The sequence below is a fragment of the Ovis aries genome, chromosome 5 (genome assembly GCF_016772045.2).
Source record: "Ovis aries strain OAR_USU_Benz2616 breed Rambouillet chromosome 5, ARS-UI_Ramb_v3.0, whole genome shotgun sequence".
NCBI classification, from domain to species: Eukaryota; Metazoa; Chordata; class Mammalia; order Artiodactyla; family Bovidae; genus Ovis; species Ovis aries.
In genome coordinates this window covers 12,479,544-12,494,908 of record NC_056058.1, presented here as the reverse complement: position 1 = coordinate 12,494,908, position 15,365 = coordinate 12,479,544, and the positions used below count along the sequence as shown (strand labels likewise).

The 15,365-nt window shown below is 52.5% G+C and overlaps 1 protein-coding gene across 5 annotated transcripts in view; it reads right to left on the bottom strand.

The window, feature by feature from the left end:
* Positions 1-1,120: 1,120 nt before the first annotated feature.
* The window catches only part of LOC101115706 (complement C3), a 29,621-nt gene continuing 15,376 nt past the window's right edge, over positions 1,121-15,365 (bottom strand). For 2 of the 5 annotated variants that reach the window (XM_042249908.2, XM_060415458.1), the window contains 17 exons: positions 14,448-14,523; positions 14,041-14,209; positions 11,542-11,637; positions 11,239-11,392; positions 10,078-10,259; positions 9,721-9,879; positions 8,468-8,527; positions 7,234-7,324; positions 5,137-5,182; positions 4,003-4,090; positions 3,632-3,718; positions 3,308-3,413; positions 2,559-2,648; positions 2,198-2,281; positions 2,019-2,108; positions 1,772-1,907; positions 1,121-1,352 (listed from right to left, as the gene is read on the bottom strand). In XM_042249908.2, coding sequence (XP_042105842.1) covers positions 1,220-1,352; positions 1,772-1,907; positions 2,019-2,108; positions 2,198-2,281; positions 2,559-2,648; positions 3,308-3,413; positions 3,632-3,718; positions 4,003-4,090; positions 5,137-5,182; positions 7,234-7,324; positions 8,468-8,527; positions 9,721-9,879; positions 10,078-10,259; positions 11,239-11,392; positions 11,542-11,637; positions 14,041-14,209; positions 14,448-14,523 — 1,847 coding nt within the window. In that variant the 3' untranslated portion in view covers positions 1,121-1,219. Of the gene's footprint in view, positions 1,353-1,771; positions 1,908-2,018; positions 2,109-2,197; positions 2,649-3,307; positions 3,414-3,631; positions 3,719-4,002; positions 4,091-4,567; positions 5,183-7,233; positions 7,325-8,467; positions 8,528-9,720; positions 9,880-10,077; positions 10,260-11,238; positions 11,393-11,541; positions 11,638-14,040; positions 14,210-14,447; positions 14,524-15,365 lie in introns of those variants that run through there. The other 3 variants (XM_060415459.1, XR_006059849.2, XM_060415460.1) reach the window with 3 other exon arrangements.

Here is a 15,365-nt window from a genome sequence, read left to right as displayed (position 1 = left end):
GGGCAGGAGAAATACCTGATTAGCTAACAATCAAATCAATCAATGTCACATACTATGTATTTTAAATGTTATTGAGAGTGATGGGAGGAGGCCTATTTTACTTGTTTATTAAAATATATTTGTTTATTTATTTTTGGCTGCATCGGGTCTTAGTTATGGCACAAGGGGTCTCTTGTGGCTTGTGGCCTTAGTTGCTCTGCAGCATGTGGGATCACTGGCGGCCAAGATGGTAAGAAAGCTGCCTGCAATGCAGGAGACCTAAGTTTAATCCCTGGGTCAGGAAGATCCCCTGGAGGAGGAAATGGCAACCCACTCCGGTATCCTTGCCTGGAGAATTTCACGGACAACGGAGCCTGACAGGCTACAGTCCATGGGGTCACAAAGAGTCAGACATGGCTTAGCGACTAACACTCTCACTCTCTCTCGTGTGGGTTCTTAGTTCCCTGACCAGGGATTAAACTCACATCTCCTGAATTGGGAGACAGATTCTTAACCACTGGACTACCAGGGAAGTAAGTCTCAAGGGAGGGGGACTATTTTAGATATGTTATTAAAGCACATATCTTTGAGGACGTGACATTAAAACAGAGTCTAGAGATTTTCCTGGTGGTCCAGTGGTTAAGAATCTGCCTGTCAATGCAGGGGACACAGGTTCAACCCCAGGTCCAGGAAGATCCCAGATGCCGTGGAGCAACTAAACCCATGCACCGCAACTATTGAAGCCCACGAGCCCGTGCTCTGCAACAACAGAAGCCACAGCAATGAGTAGCCCCTGCTGTCTGCAGCTAGAGACAGCCTGCATGAAGCAATGAAGAGCCAGCACAGCCATAAATTAACTAATTAAATGAAACAACCAAAGCAAACAACTTCCTCCCCCAGACTGCAAATAAGGTAAGTGTTCAACCCATAAAGAAATCTGGAGGAAGGGTGCCCCTGACAGAGGGGACAGGGCCCTGTGCAAAGGCCCTGTGGTGGGAATCAGCTTGGGTGTTGCAAAGTCACAAAGAAGGCCAGTGTGACTGGAATGGAGCAGGAGTGAGAAAGAGGAGGCAGGTTCATGTCAGAGCGGGTTCTGCAGGGTCCCTGCTTAATTCTCCGGGTCAGGAACACATGTCTGGAGTTTGGGTACAATATTCTATGCTTTTTATTTGAGGTTAAGCCCAGGGGTTCAGTCGCGCTTGGAGACACTCTCCTGTGAGCAGCAGAAACCCTTAGGGTCTCAGGACTCGCAGCCGTGGGTGTGCATATAGTCTGAAAACCCTGCCAGGTGGTCCAGCAATTCCTTCTTGCCCACCGTCCCATTCGCTGGCCAGTGCATGAGAAACGTCTCCTTGCCCAGGACATGGATGTATCTGTGGGCGAGAGGAGGCAAGGACAGTAAGGAGAGCCTGCTGCTTTGGAAGTGTGGAGACCTTTCTGATTTGCCCCTCTGACCTGCTTGATGGAATCCCAGAACCACAACCTATAATGTCCTCCACAGGGCTGTCTCGCTGTCCCCCGACCCACCCCAGCCCATACTACTGGGGATTAGAAAAGTTTCCCTTTTCTCTGACTCTTTCCTGCCCTCTGTTGGAAAACCACCATCCCCTAATGAACAGTGGTGCCAGGAGCTGTGCAGTACACAGCCTACGCCTTCATCCAGGGTAGCCCTGAAACCCGAGACTCCTGTTAACTGATGCAGTAGAAATTTTGACACCAAGGACTGGCCTGGGGTAGGGAAAGGGGCCCAGGCCTGAGTCCCCAGGGTAGCAGGAGCCCCCCAGCCACGCACTCAGATTTGACTCTCCACAGGTCTGAAATCTGGCCCATTATGAGGTATGTCTCATGTTCCTGCAGCCCCAGGGAGTCTCGGCAGGTGGTGTGAGTGACGAATTTCTTTACGGTGAGGGGTCTGGCAGAGTCCGTGCCTGGAGGAGATGAGAGCCAGCGTGTGTTCGCTTGCATGGGCCTGGCCTGCCCCCACGTTGGGACCCCCGGTGTAGGCCCCCACACCATCTCCTCTGCCTCCCTAGACATACCACTCTTGATGATGGCTTGGAGCTTCATGTTGTAGTAGATGTAGGGGTTGGAGTCGGAGGTCTCCACAGACTCCAGACTGGTCTTGTACACTGGGGAAGGGGGCCAGGGGTATGTCGTGTTGGTGTTCAGTCTGCAGGTGTCTGCCCCCCCTATCCCCCCTGCCAAGCCCCACACTCACCAAAGTCCACTCCAGCCTCACAGGCTGCTGTCTGGAGCTCCTCCTGACTCAGGTGGTTACTGTCCTTTGGGGATGGGCACTGCTCTGCAAGGTTGGGGGAGGGGGAGGGTGCTCTGGCTGCGCTGGGAGTGGGGCCTTCCTCCACTCTGACCCCCATCTGGCCCCAGGGTCAACCCCGGGGGCGGGACGGGTCTGGCCTTTCTGGTCTGTAGTGTGCTCTCTCCTCCTCTGTCTCTTTTTGTCTTTCTCTCTCTCTCTCCCTCTTGCGGTCTAAACTCAACCCAGAAGGCACCCAGGAGGTGATAAAAAGCTCTTGACTCCCTAGCCTGGCAACGCCAGCCCTCCGTCTCCATGGCCTCACCCTCCGCGCATCTGCACACGTCTTTGTCGCAGATTTTCCGCAGGGAAGCGTGCTCTGTGGGCAGGTTGTAGAAGGAAGTGCACCTTCGGGCTGCGGGAGGGGCAAGTAAGTCGGGTTGGCTTGGGCCTCTGCTCCTGGACGGCTGGGTGCCGATCTGGCTCCGCCCCCAGAAGGCCCCGACCCACCGGCCCTGCCCATCGTTTTAACATTCTTCACGCTTCAGCCGTGTCCGACTTTTTGCGACCCCTTGGGCTGTAGCCCACCAGTCTCCTCTGTCCATGGGATTCTCCAGGTGAGAATACTGGAGTGGGTTGGGAATCTTCCCGACCCAGGGATTGAACCCGCGCCTCTTAACGTCTCCTGAAGTGGCAGGAGGGTTCTTTACCACTAGCGGCCACCCCCTTAACAAGGCCCTCCTCTTTGAAGACCCTGCCGGCTTTTCGCCCACCCTGACCCAGCAGGCCACGCCCAGTCCCTTCTCAGCTCGGCCACGCCCCCTTCCAGGCAACCTACCGCCCCACCTCCCCGCCACTTTAACCACCAGGGAAGGACACGCCCCTCAGCACCACGCCCCGTAAGTCCTTTCCCTCTGGCCACCCCTCCCACGGAGCCAAAGAAGACCCTGTCTGCCACGCCCCATTTCTCTTTTTTGGCTCCGCCCGCCTCACCCCTCCGTTTTGTTTTCTGAGCCCATCCTTCTCAGGCCTTGTACGCTCTGAGGATCCCCTCCGTTCCCAGGCCTTGCTCACAAGGCTCGTAGTAGTCGTAGACTGTGACCTGGGCAGCCTGCAGGAACTCAGCCTTCAGCATCCTGTGGACCCGGAAGCCGAGCACCGTGTCTTCTTTGTGGGAGAGCTGGAGGAGGGGCGTACAGTCTGAGGCCCGCAGGGCCACTGAGCATGGGGATACCGACCACCGCCTTGGTCATGACCACTGACCACGTAGTCTTGGATACCGAAGGGTCGAGCTCAGGGCGTGACTCTCCAGCATCACTGACCAGGGTGCTGAGCGTCGTTTCTTGGCCGACCCTGCGGCCCGCACAGCCCTGGCAGAGGACATCTGGCTTGCCTTACCTTCTCCAGGTAGAGTACAACGGTGCTGTCGCTGGAGTTCATCTTGGTCTCGTATTGGAAGGCGTACCTCTCCACCTCATTCGTGAGCTGGGGCAGAAGATGAGACCTGCCAGTTGGCAGCAGAGAACCACAGAGGCACCCAGCCCTGAGAGCTCCACTCTTAGAGTTCCCAACCTTTGTCCAATCAGCTCCAGTGTTGGGGAAACTGAGGCACAATCAGGGCAGAGGTTAAGCTAAAGTTGACCATGGCCACTGACCTTGGGGCACGGACCGTGGGGGCATTAACCTGGGGCCTTGACCCACAGACAGGTGCTCTGCACCCACTCGGGAGGTGTAGGAGGTTTCCAGGACATCCCCGCCCTGCTCTTTACCTGTTTGAGGTCATCCTGGTTGGGGTAGAAGCCAGTGAGCAGGGAGACCTCCATGATGGTCATTGTGGCATCTCGACGACCCCGGAACCTGGGGATTTCACAGCGCGAGTCTCTTCCCACTGTCCTCTTGCCCCTCCCCCACACTCCCACTGCTGTCACCTCTCGCCTGGACAAAGGCAGTGACCTCCTCCTGTGACTCCCTGTCACTCTTCTGCCCCCAGACAGCATACAGCTTTAGCAAACAGAAAGAAATCTGATACATCGCCTCCTGGTTTACCCTCCTTGTTTTACAAAACCCCTGGTCTCATCCTTCCAGTTCACTTCCTCCCACTCCAGCCTCCAATTGACTGCTCTGAAGTGTTGGTCTCTCTCCTGCCACTGGACCTTGGCACATGCTGCTCTCTCAGCCTAGAATTCTCCTTCCTCCCTCTTTGCCCTGAAAAATCCTTTCATCTTTGCAATCTCACCTGATGCATCCCTTCACCAACCATGCCCCCCACCCCCGCCCAGAAGCCTTCCTCAGCCCTCACAACTGATAATTCTCTAATTTGCCATCCCGCAGCTCTGTGGACCTCTCCTTCACCACATTTAATCACAATGGTCATTTTGCATTGATTCTGGGTGACTATTCAGTTATTGTTTGTCTCTCCTGAGAGGCTGTGGGCTTCTGCAGGCAGGGAGGAGCTGTCTTGCTCACAACTGTCTCCGTAGCTCCTAGAACAGAGCCTGACACCCAGGAGGCACTCAGTACATGTTTTGTTATCTAGACCTGGGCAGGGGTATTTGGGAGACAGAGCCAGACTGGAATGGGAGCTGGAATGTCTGGAGAAGATGAAGCCAGGGGAGAGCCACCACGCTTGGAGCAGGCTCTGGGCATCTGGGTCATGGTGCCTGTCCACCATTCAGGAGCCTGCCATTCTGGGACATGGCAGGATGAAGGACAGGATTGGGGCAGTGGGATAGTAGACAAGTAGGGGAGGGCAGGATGAGAGGTAGCGATGATGGAGCAGGCATGGAGAGGCGGGTTTGGCTGGTTCCCAGCCTCCACTCAGTATGCAGGGAGAGCTGCTAAGGACTCTGGACTCCAGGAGGTGCATCCTTCCTCCTGCCTAGGCGAAGATCCTGTGCCCTGACCTTGTCTCCATCCGGAGCCGAAAGGTTGCTTCCCCCTTTTTATTCTCTGCAGAAAGAAAGTGGGAATTTAGAGGCTGGTAACACAGTCTCTGGAGCTGGCTTCCTGGGCTCAAATCCTGGCTCTGCTGTGTGACTTTGAGCAAGTTGTTTAACCTCTCTGTGCTTTGGTTTCTTAATCTGGAAAAGGAGATCATGATATTCCCAACCAAGCTGGTTACTTTTAAGTGAGTAAATACAAGTGAAGCATTTAATATAGTGCTGGATCAGGGCTTTCTAATGGTCAGTTATTATTGCTATCATATTACTACTACTATTAAGAAATATGACCCCAACCAAAGTCCTGGTCACTTTTATTTTCATTTATTTATTTGTTGACGGCACAGTGTGTGGGATCTTAGTCCCCTGACCAGGGACTGAACGAGTGCTCTGTGCATTTGGAGTCTTAACCACTGGGCCGCCAGGGAAGTCCCCTCTTGGTCACTGTTAGGCCCCAACAGTCTTGGGACTGGTGAGGCTTGTTTTCCCCCACTACTCTGACAGTGAGCTCCCAGTGGCAGCGCCTTGGCTCTTCCTTCTTGGTACGCAGGACTGGAAATTCTAGAATCGATTTCTTCCTCTTCTAAAGATTTTATTTTTTGGCCACACCATATGACATGCGGGATCTTAGTTTCCTGACCAGGGATTGAACCCACACGCCCTGCATTGAAAGTGCAGAGTCTTAACCACTGGACCACCAGGCAAGTCCACTTCTGATCATCTCCAACATCCCTTCCCTGGTCCAGTCCATCATCTCCTGCAGGAACAGTGCAGTTGCCGCCTCCTTGTTGTCCCAGCTCCCGCCTATGCCCTCTATAGTCTGTTCCGCCCAGAAGGAGCCTGTGCAAGCTTGTTCTAGACCATGTCCCTCCTCTGCTCAGAACCCTCTCTGGCTCCTACTTCCCTCCAAGCCAAACCCAAAGTCCTCACCAAGGTCCGCACGTCCCTGCCTCATCATCTCTCCGACTCTTCCTCCTAAAACTACCCCTTCCTTCTCTGGGGGCTTCTCTGGTGGTGCAGACAGTTAAGAATCTGCCTGTGATGCAAGAGAGCTGGGGTTGATCCCTAGGTCAGGAAGATCCCCTGGAGAAGGGAATGGCTACCCACTCCAGTGTTCTTGCCTGGAGAACCCCATGGACAGAGGAGCCTGGCAGGCTTCAGTCCACGGAGTCACAAAGAGCTGGATACAACTGAACAACCTTCACCTTTGCTCCTCTGTAGCCGCACTGGCCTCCCTGCTGTTTACTCAAGCCAGGTGACCTCATTCTTGCCTCAGGGCCTTAGCACCCGCTGTTTTGCCTGCCTGGAGTGCTCTTCCCTCAGATCCTCCATGGCCCACTCTCTCACTTCTTCCGTATCTCAGTTGACAGCAGGCTGGGGAGAGCTTCCCCTGGACCTCCTTCCAGTCTGTGGCACCTCTTCCTACTTTATGTGACACTTAGTCATCACCTGCTACTCTGCTACGCATTACATTTTGCAATGCAGATTCACTCATGTTATAAATGGACAACAGTGAAAGTATGCCACACTGGTTTTGTCGTACTGTTTGTGTCCCTCTGCTAGAGTGTGATTTCCCAGAGAAGAAGGGCTGTTTTTCTGGTTCATGCCTGTGTTCTCAGGGCCAAGAAACAGAGTGAAGCACATGGTAAATGCTCACAGATTCTTTGCTGAATGGCTGAATAAAGCAATAGATGTGATTACTGAATGGCAGCTAAAACAAAATAAGAAACAAGAAGAGAGAGGGACTTCCCTGGTGATGACAGTGGATAAGACTTTGCCTGCCAATGCAGGGGACGCGAGTTCGATCGCTGGTCTGGGAAGCTTCCACATGTTGCAGAGCAACTAAACCCATGAGCTGCAGCTGCTGAAGTCTGAGCTCTAGAACCTGCGCTCTGCAACAAGGGAAGCCCCTGCAGCGAGAAGCCCGGGCACGGCAACCTGCTTGCTGCAAATAGAGCAAGCCCGTGGCACAGCAATGAAGACCCAGCACAGCCAAAAATAAATAAATAGGCACAATTATATTCAAAAAGAGAAGAAGAGCATCTCTGGGTCCAGGCTCACCTTCCTGGGCCTCGTTTAGAGTCACATTCAGGTGGTACTGCTTGCACGTGTCCTCCAGGAACTCTGGGGACCTGTGGTACACGGTCAGGATCTGTCGGGCAGGGGAGAGGCCAGAGCTCATTCACACCTACTCCTTTCCTTGCTTCAATTCTTGCCTGCCCAGCTCTCTGCTCCGTAGGGAATTCACAGTGAGGTCTTTCCTCCTCAATCCAGTGGGCTCAGTGGCCAGAACAGCCTATGGAGTCTATGCCCCCTCTGTGCAGTAGAATTTCCTGCACTGATGGCAAAGCGGCCTCTATCTGTGCTTTCCATGTGGCAGCCACTGGACGCATGTGGCTATTTTTCGTTGTGCTATACAGAATCTTAGTCCCTGACCAGGGATTGAACCCATGGCCTTTGCAGTGGAAGCCCAGAGTCTTAACCACTGGATTTCCAGGGAAGTCTGCGCGTGTGGCTAACCAAGCACTTGAAATGTGGCCAGTTCCACTGAGGAACTGAATTTTTTTGTTTTATTTATTTTAAAATGGACTGAAGCTGAAGGCAGAGTGTGATTTGCCTGAGGTCACACAGCAAAGGCAGGGATTCAACTGTGACTCAGTCACCTGACACATGATAGCAGGCTACCTTGAATTCAGGGACCAAGAGGGCTGTCCTCCTGGATCACAGGGCATAGGGCCAGATGATGTAATGGAGCCCCCAGATATTGGGGGAAGGATGGAGTTGTTCTCTGGGCCTTGGGAGGCACCCTGGAGGGAGAATCTTCCTTTGTGGGGGGCAAGGAAAGAAACATCTTTTCAGGGACTCAACATAGGAAGGACTCAATACCCAAAACTCTTTGACCTTGAGACCGCCCTGGGGGTCCAGTGGTTAGGACTCTGTGCTTCCACTGCAGGGATGTGGGTTCCATCCCTGATGGGGGAACTAAGATCATACATGCTGCATGATGTGGCCTAAACAAAACAAACCAAACCAAAATCCCAAGTATCTCTGGCTTTTACCCCAGCTCTTGACTTACTGCAAGTGAAAACCTCATTTCTCCAACTGTCAAATGGAGCCCATATTTTTACCTACTTCTCAGGGTTTTTTTGAGGTGTCCTTAGCTTGATTCCCATATTTGTGCTCTAAATGATAGCTAAGCTTATTGGTGATATCAACCTTGTTTTGGAGTCTATATTTGCCTCTCTTCGCATCAACAGGAGAGCCCTGGGCTCTCGCTAAGGAACGCAAGACCTACCGAGATGGTGCCTCTTCCAGTGCCGCTGGCTCTGATCTCTAGCTCTTCCTCAGCAGAGAACTGAAACGAAGGGGCAGGAGGATCTGAGGGCAGAGGAAGCAGCAAAACATGGCCCACACGCAGTGAGGATGAAGAGGGAAGCGTCCATGGGCACTGGGAACTCAGTTATTTCCCTAACTTGGGGTCTAGTGACTCTCCTGTCCCTCTCCATGAAGATGGCTTGACTTTTCCTTCTTGACTGAGCATTTGTGGTGTCTACACTGTCACAGATCAACTACAGCTGCTGGCTCAGTCCTGATGTAGATCTGTCTGCACCGTCAGCTTTGCAGTGTCTCTGAAGTTCCAAATGTGTGAAGCCCCCCCCCCCCCAAGACTCCTTTCTTTGGCTTCTCTGCACCTATTCTTGTTCCCTTCGTACATTTTTCCCTCATCTGCTTGAGCAAAATCTTACGCATTCACATCTGATCACACCACCCCTGCTTAAATCCCACTGTATTGGCCTCAGGGCCTTTGCACTTGCTGTTTCTTCTGCCTAGATCTCCAGAAGGATCACACCTCCCTTTCCTTAAGATCTTTGCTCAAATGTAACCTTCTTGGTGAGACCTTCCCTGCCCAACCTACTTAAAATGACAACTGCTTGATGTTCCTACCTCTCTCCCTGTTTCATTCTTTCCCGTAGCACTTGTCATCACTTAACACATTACACATCTTACTTATTCACATCTCTTTATTGTCTGTTCTCACTAAAATATAAAATTCTACAGGGACAAGGATTTTTTTTTCCTGTCTCATTTATGGCCATATTCCCAGAACCTAGAACAGTGCGGGGCACACAGTAAGTGCCCAGTAAAGATAACTGAGTGATTGAAGGTAAGTATCACCCCCTCCATGAGGTAAGGTCATGGAGATTACCTTTTCCACCATACCCAGGTTATTTTTTCCTTTATATACTCATTTCCTTTCCCTGTGTTCAGAAAGCTTAAAACAGAATATAGAATTAAATTTATTGTCTTAGTTTCTTTCTCGACTGTCAGTTCCTTGAGAGCAGGGACCACAGATGCTTCATAATGTACCCCAGGAGAATGTTTGGCACACAGTAGGTGCTCAGGAAGAATAAATGAACCAATACATTGACAGTATAGCCCATGGTGGCTAGATACTGTTGGTGAGGGAGACTGTCAGGGACATGACTCTTGGCCTCATCTCCAGTACCACTTCCGTGTGGACTTCCTGTCTGCCCCTGAGCTCCATACCTTTGCAGACCGTAGCTGGTAGGCATTCTTTTCATCAATGTCCCATTCCACATGCAAGGCTTTCTTGGAACTTTTGATCTGGATGTGGAGATCCTGGACACCATCGAAGGGGACAGCCTCGCGAAAGCGGGTGAGGGCTTCGATGGCCACGACCGTGGTCTGGGCGTTGGGACAGGGTGGGTGCGTGGGTGTGTGTTGGATCAGCACCAGGGACAGCACATTCGGACCCACTCCCCCCCTCCACGGGTACCAGCACCATGGACAGCTCTGCCCCGAAGGGCCAGTCGTGTCAGCACTTCGGCTAGCAACCCAACCCTCCACCCTCGACCCCTCCACCCCTAGTTTCCGTTTGGTCACCTGGGTGGACCGGAAGCCTCCTCCCAGCTGGCGTTTCTTCAATAGCCAGTTGGCGATGGCATGCGTTTCATTGCGCCGACCCAGCTCCAATTTCTGCATCAGTGCATAGGCCGTGGCCTCAATGGTGTACAGGGAGTCGTCTAGGTCCAGGTCATCCAAACCCACTGGCCAATGGGTTTTGTCTAGAAGATAGGCGTCCCCCTGGTCATGTAGATCTGGAGCCACCTCCCCAAACCTGTCCTCTCCTTGTGTCATTGTTTTGGTTCAGCTGCCAAGTCATGTCTGGCACTTTGCAACCCCATGCACTGCAGCACGCCAGGCTTCCCTGTCCCCCACCATCTCCTGGAGTTTGCCCAAGTTCATGTCCATTGAATCAGTGATGTCATCCCACCATCTCATCCTCTCTCATGGCTACTTTATTGAGCACCTACTTTATGTGAAAACCTTTACTGAGGAGACATATGGACACTGAACTTTTCAGAACCACTCTAGGGGACAGGGACACTATTTAGAGTTGAGGAAACTGAGGTTCAAAGGAGCTCCTCCACATCCTTCCCAGACGCACCACAAGTAAATTTATCTAACTCCACTCCTATTGACTTGGGGGATGGAGAGGATGAGATAAGGACCCTCAGCTATCGGATAGGGCAAGACCATGGGAAGCAGACCCCTCTCAATTACCTGTGTCTAATGACCTTTCTAGCCTCAAACATACCAAGCGCTTCACTTCAGGGCAATTGTATGAGCCAGCCCCTCTGCTTGGAATAACATTTTCATGAAGGTGAGCCTTCTCGTCTTTCATTTCAGCTGAGGGGGTCGCCTTTTCACAGAGGCCCTTCCCAGTTCTCCAGTCTATACTTCCCTCCCCTCATCATCATCACTCCCACCCACCTTGTATGTTACTATCTCAGCACCAGTCTCAATTTGTAATTCTCTAGTGACCTGTTTGTCTTCTGCCAGCCTCCCATAAAGACAGTGGCAGTTTTGAGGGGAGGGGCCACATCAGTCTTGTTCACTTTGGTTTCTCAGGGCCTGAGCTCAAGGGTTGGCACAATAAATGATGAATCACACCTTGCTGGATTTGAGATCATGCAGTCTCCCTCACTCTGCCTCCATGGCTATGGTGAACACACAGCTGGTTAAAAAGTGGCCCACACCCACCCTTGCTGGCAAAGCTGTCCAGGTGGTCATTGGCTCGGGGGCTCCTGATGAGGGCCAGAGCATAGGAGGTTATGGCCATGGCAAAAGCTGTCCGAATGTGGGGGAGCTTTTTCTCCAGGAAGTCACCGGCACGCTTCATGCTGTCAGCCAGACTCTAGAAAGTCAAGAGAGGAGGCTAGAGGGAGGTGATGGGGGGAAGGGGTCTGGGAGTTAGAAGACTGAGAAGGACATGATGGCAAGGGAGCATCCTGTGTGCGGGGGTTACAGCACCTTGCAGACCCTGCCCTCCTCTTTGAGTCCTACCGGTATCTTCTGGCTGCATAACTCCTTCCCCTCATTCAGGGCGATCAGGACAAGAGCTGTGAGTGAAATGTCTGCCTCAGAGCCTTGGTAGCCACCCTGCAAATGCAGAACCAGATCCATGACCCCTTTACCATCTTGGAGGCACCTTCCCCAGTCTCTCCTCTCTGACCTTGAACAGCTCCTGGGTGCTCAGCTCTAGGCTGGATGATGTTGAAAGCAGGATGTGGAGACAGGGAGAGGAGGAGGAGCTATCTTGAGACTTGCCTGTGCAGGGTCTGTCTTACTAACAAAAGCTGGCAGCCATGGAGGACGCTGTGCCAAACTCTCTCAGCTAGCTCAAAACATTCTTGCAGCAGCTCCATTTTCTTGGCAATGAACCTTAGGGTTGGAGACATGTCTCCATTGATAGTAAATGACCCACTTAAGGTTCAAACTCTTCTCTAGTCTCCGGGGTTCCACCCTCAATCCCTGTGCTGGGTTGAATAATGTCCACCCCCGCCTCCCCCAATTCTTGTCCACCCAGAACCTTGGAATGTGATTTTATTAGGAAATAGGGTCTTCGTAGATGTAACTCACTAAGTGAAGAACAGGTTATACTGGGACTTCCCTCGTAACTCAGTGGTGAGGAATCTGCTTGCTAATGCAGGAGACAAGTATTCGATCCCTGGTCTGGAAAGATCCCACATGCTGTGGCGCAACTAAGCCCCTGTGCCACAATTACTGAGCTTGTGCTCTAGAGTTCAGGAACCACAACTACCAGACCCATGTGCTGCAGTTATGGAAGCCTGAGAGCTCTAGGGCCTGTGTTTGCAACAGGAGAAGCCACGGCAATGAGAAGTCTACTCATTGCAACTAGAGAGTAGCCCCCACTCGCCACAACTAGAGAAAGTCCACGTGCAGCAGTGGAGACCCAGTGCAGCCACAGATAAATAAATAAAATTTAAAACTTAAAAAAAATTTAGAAAAGAACAGGTTCTACTGCTTCCTTGGTGGCTCAGATGGTAAAGAATCTGCCTGCAATGAAAGAGACTTGGGTTCAATTTCTGGGTTGGGAAGATCCCCTGGAGGAGGAAGTGGCAACCCACTCCAGAATTCTTGCCTGGAGAATTTCATGGCAGAGGAGCCTGGTGGTCCATGGGGTCACAAAGAGTCAGACATGACTCAGCGACTAGTACAGGTTCTACTGGGTTAGGGTGGGTCCAATATCCAATAACTGGTGTGCATATAAGAAAGCACACACAGAAGGAAGAAAGGCATGTGATGTTGGATGCAGAGATTGGAGTGATGTGGCTACAAACCAAAGGATGCCAAGGATTGCCAGGAACATCTAAGCTTGAAGAGACAAAGCAAGATTCTCCCCTCCCCATCCCCACCCTCCAGAGCCTTCCAAAGGAGCATGGCCCTGCCAAAACTTTAATCTTGGATTTTAAGTCTCCAAAACTGTGACAAAATAAATATGTTTCTGTTGCTTTAAGTCACCTAGTTGGGCTGCTTTGTTCCGGCCGCCTTAGGAAGCTAATACATAGCCCACAGCTCCTTCTTTCTGGAGTGGCCAGTGAAGCCCATGAACTCTTGGATCAGTTTGCATCCATCCTCTGCTCAGAATCTTCAGTGGCTCCCACCTTGACTCAGGGGAAAAGCTCAAGTCCTCCCTTTGGCCCAGAAGGCCCTGCGCAATCTGTTCCACCACCTCCCTCCTCTCACCTTCTCCCCCTCTCCCCTTGCTCACTCTGTTCCAGGCACACTGGCCTCCTCACTGCTCCTCAAACATGTTGGACACATTCCAGCCTCAGGACCTTTGCACATGCTGCTTCCTCTGCAAGGAACACTCTGGCCTTAGTTATCCACTGGGACTCGTTCCCTCTCCTCCCCAGGTCTGTATAAATATCAGAGTGCGTGCGCTTGGTCACTCGGCCATGTCCGACTCTTCACAACTCCATATGCTGTAGCCCACCAGGCTCCTCTGTCCACGGGATTCTCCAGGCAAGAAGACTGGAGTGGGTTGCCATTTCCTCCTCCAGGGGATCTTCCCGACCCAGGGATCAAACCCACACCTCTTATGTCCGCTGCACCGGCAGGTGAATTCTCTGTCACTGAGCCACCTGGGAAGCCCATCGTCCCCTCATGAAGCCTTCCAGAATCTCACACCTCCCACTTTAAAAGTTGTTTCTGGAGGCTGGTGTGGAGGAGTACTTGGTAGGGATGGGTGTATTGATTGGGGAAACAGGGAGGACTCAGACCCAGAGAAAGGTGGGCCGGGACTGGCAACTCGTTGAAGTAGGGTTGAGGCAGGGGTGGGTCCTGGATGTACCCCACCTCCCCACATTGTAATAGAGTCCAGGGTGGTCCAGAGCAGGGGGATGTGATGCTGGGTGCTGGGCCTCAGCCCTTTCCTGTTCTCATTCTACCTGTGAACATGCCAGGGGGCTGATATCCCCTCCCCACATGCAGAGCCCTGGGGTTTTATTTGAACAGCTCAGCCAGGCAGATGGTGGGTACCTGCATAGACCACATGACCACAGGGCTCTCCTCCACAAAGTTCCCACGTGTCCGCTGTCTGTGGGTGATGATCCAGTTGGCGATGTTGCAGACGGAATCAAGACTGAGCGCCCTGATCGTCATGGTGCGGTAGGCCAAGGCATAGACCCTGAATACGTAGCTCGTGAGCCTGTTGGGAGGGAGATGGGTGGGTGATGGCTGGCAGCATTAACCAAGGCATTCTAGGACAGGGGCTTCTGCTCTGTGGAGAGGTCTATGCCAGACACCATAGCAACTTGGAACACCACTGGCCCCACAGTCTGCCTGCCCCCCCCCCCAGCCTGCCTGCCCCAAGATCCCACAGTTGGGGTGCTCCTGGGGTCCCTGAGCCCCAGACTGGCTCCTCCCACCAGTGTCCTCATCTTTACCAGGTGCTTCCTGGGTTTCCCTTGCTGGTGTGGTAGCTGCCATCTTCACTCCGGTGGGTCAACATCTGGCTGTACCCTGGGGAAATAGGTGGATGGGAAATTTACAGGGAGAGTTGGTGTTTGGGTGTGGTCAAGGGAGGGGTCAGTTACCAGGCAGAATCTGGGGAGCAGGGTGTGGGTGAGACTTAGGGGTGCTTTGCATATTGATGGAACCTGGAGGTGGTGACTTGTCCAGGTGCAGAACGGAGAGGCCTGCAGGGCCCAGGTGTAAACGATGGTCATGGCCAAGTGTGACCGTGGGATCCAGGGGACAGTTGTATATGGGAATAAACTGGAAAGTGCTGTTGGGTCCTCCGGGGAAGGGTGTGATGGGGAATTACTGCTACCAAGGGTCGTGGAAGGTAAAACTCAGGAAAGGGCATATTCTGAGGGGTCATGTCTGACTCTTCTGGGACCCCATGGACTGCAGCCTGCCAGGCTCCTCCGTCCATGGGATTCTCCAGGCAAAAATACTGGAGTGGGTTGCCATTCCCTTCCCTAGTGGATCTTCCCAACCCAGTGATGAACCAGCATCTCCTGCGTTGCAGGCAAATTCTTTACCACTGAGCCACCAGGAAACCCTGAGGGGCCACAACCTAGGTGTTTTCTTGGGGGCTGTTTCTTGGTTGTAATCTAAAGGTGTCAGTAGCAGTCAGAAGGGGTTACTCCTGGGTGCAGTCTGGAGGGGGCACCTCTCTGTCGGATTCTGAGCATTGCTACTTGGGTATTATCTGAAGGTTATTGGAGGTTTTTTAAAATTATTTACTTGGCTGCACTGGGTCTTAGTCTCAGCACATGGGATCTTCGGTCTTCATTGTAGGCAAGCAGGATCTTTCATCGTGACATGAAGAATCTAGTTCCCTGACCAGGGATGGAACC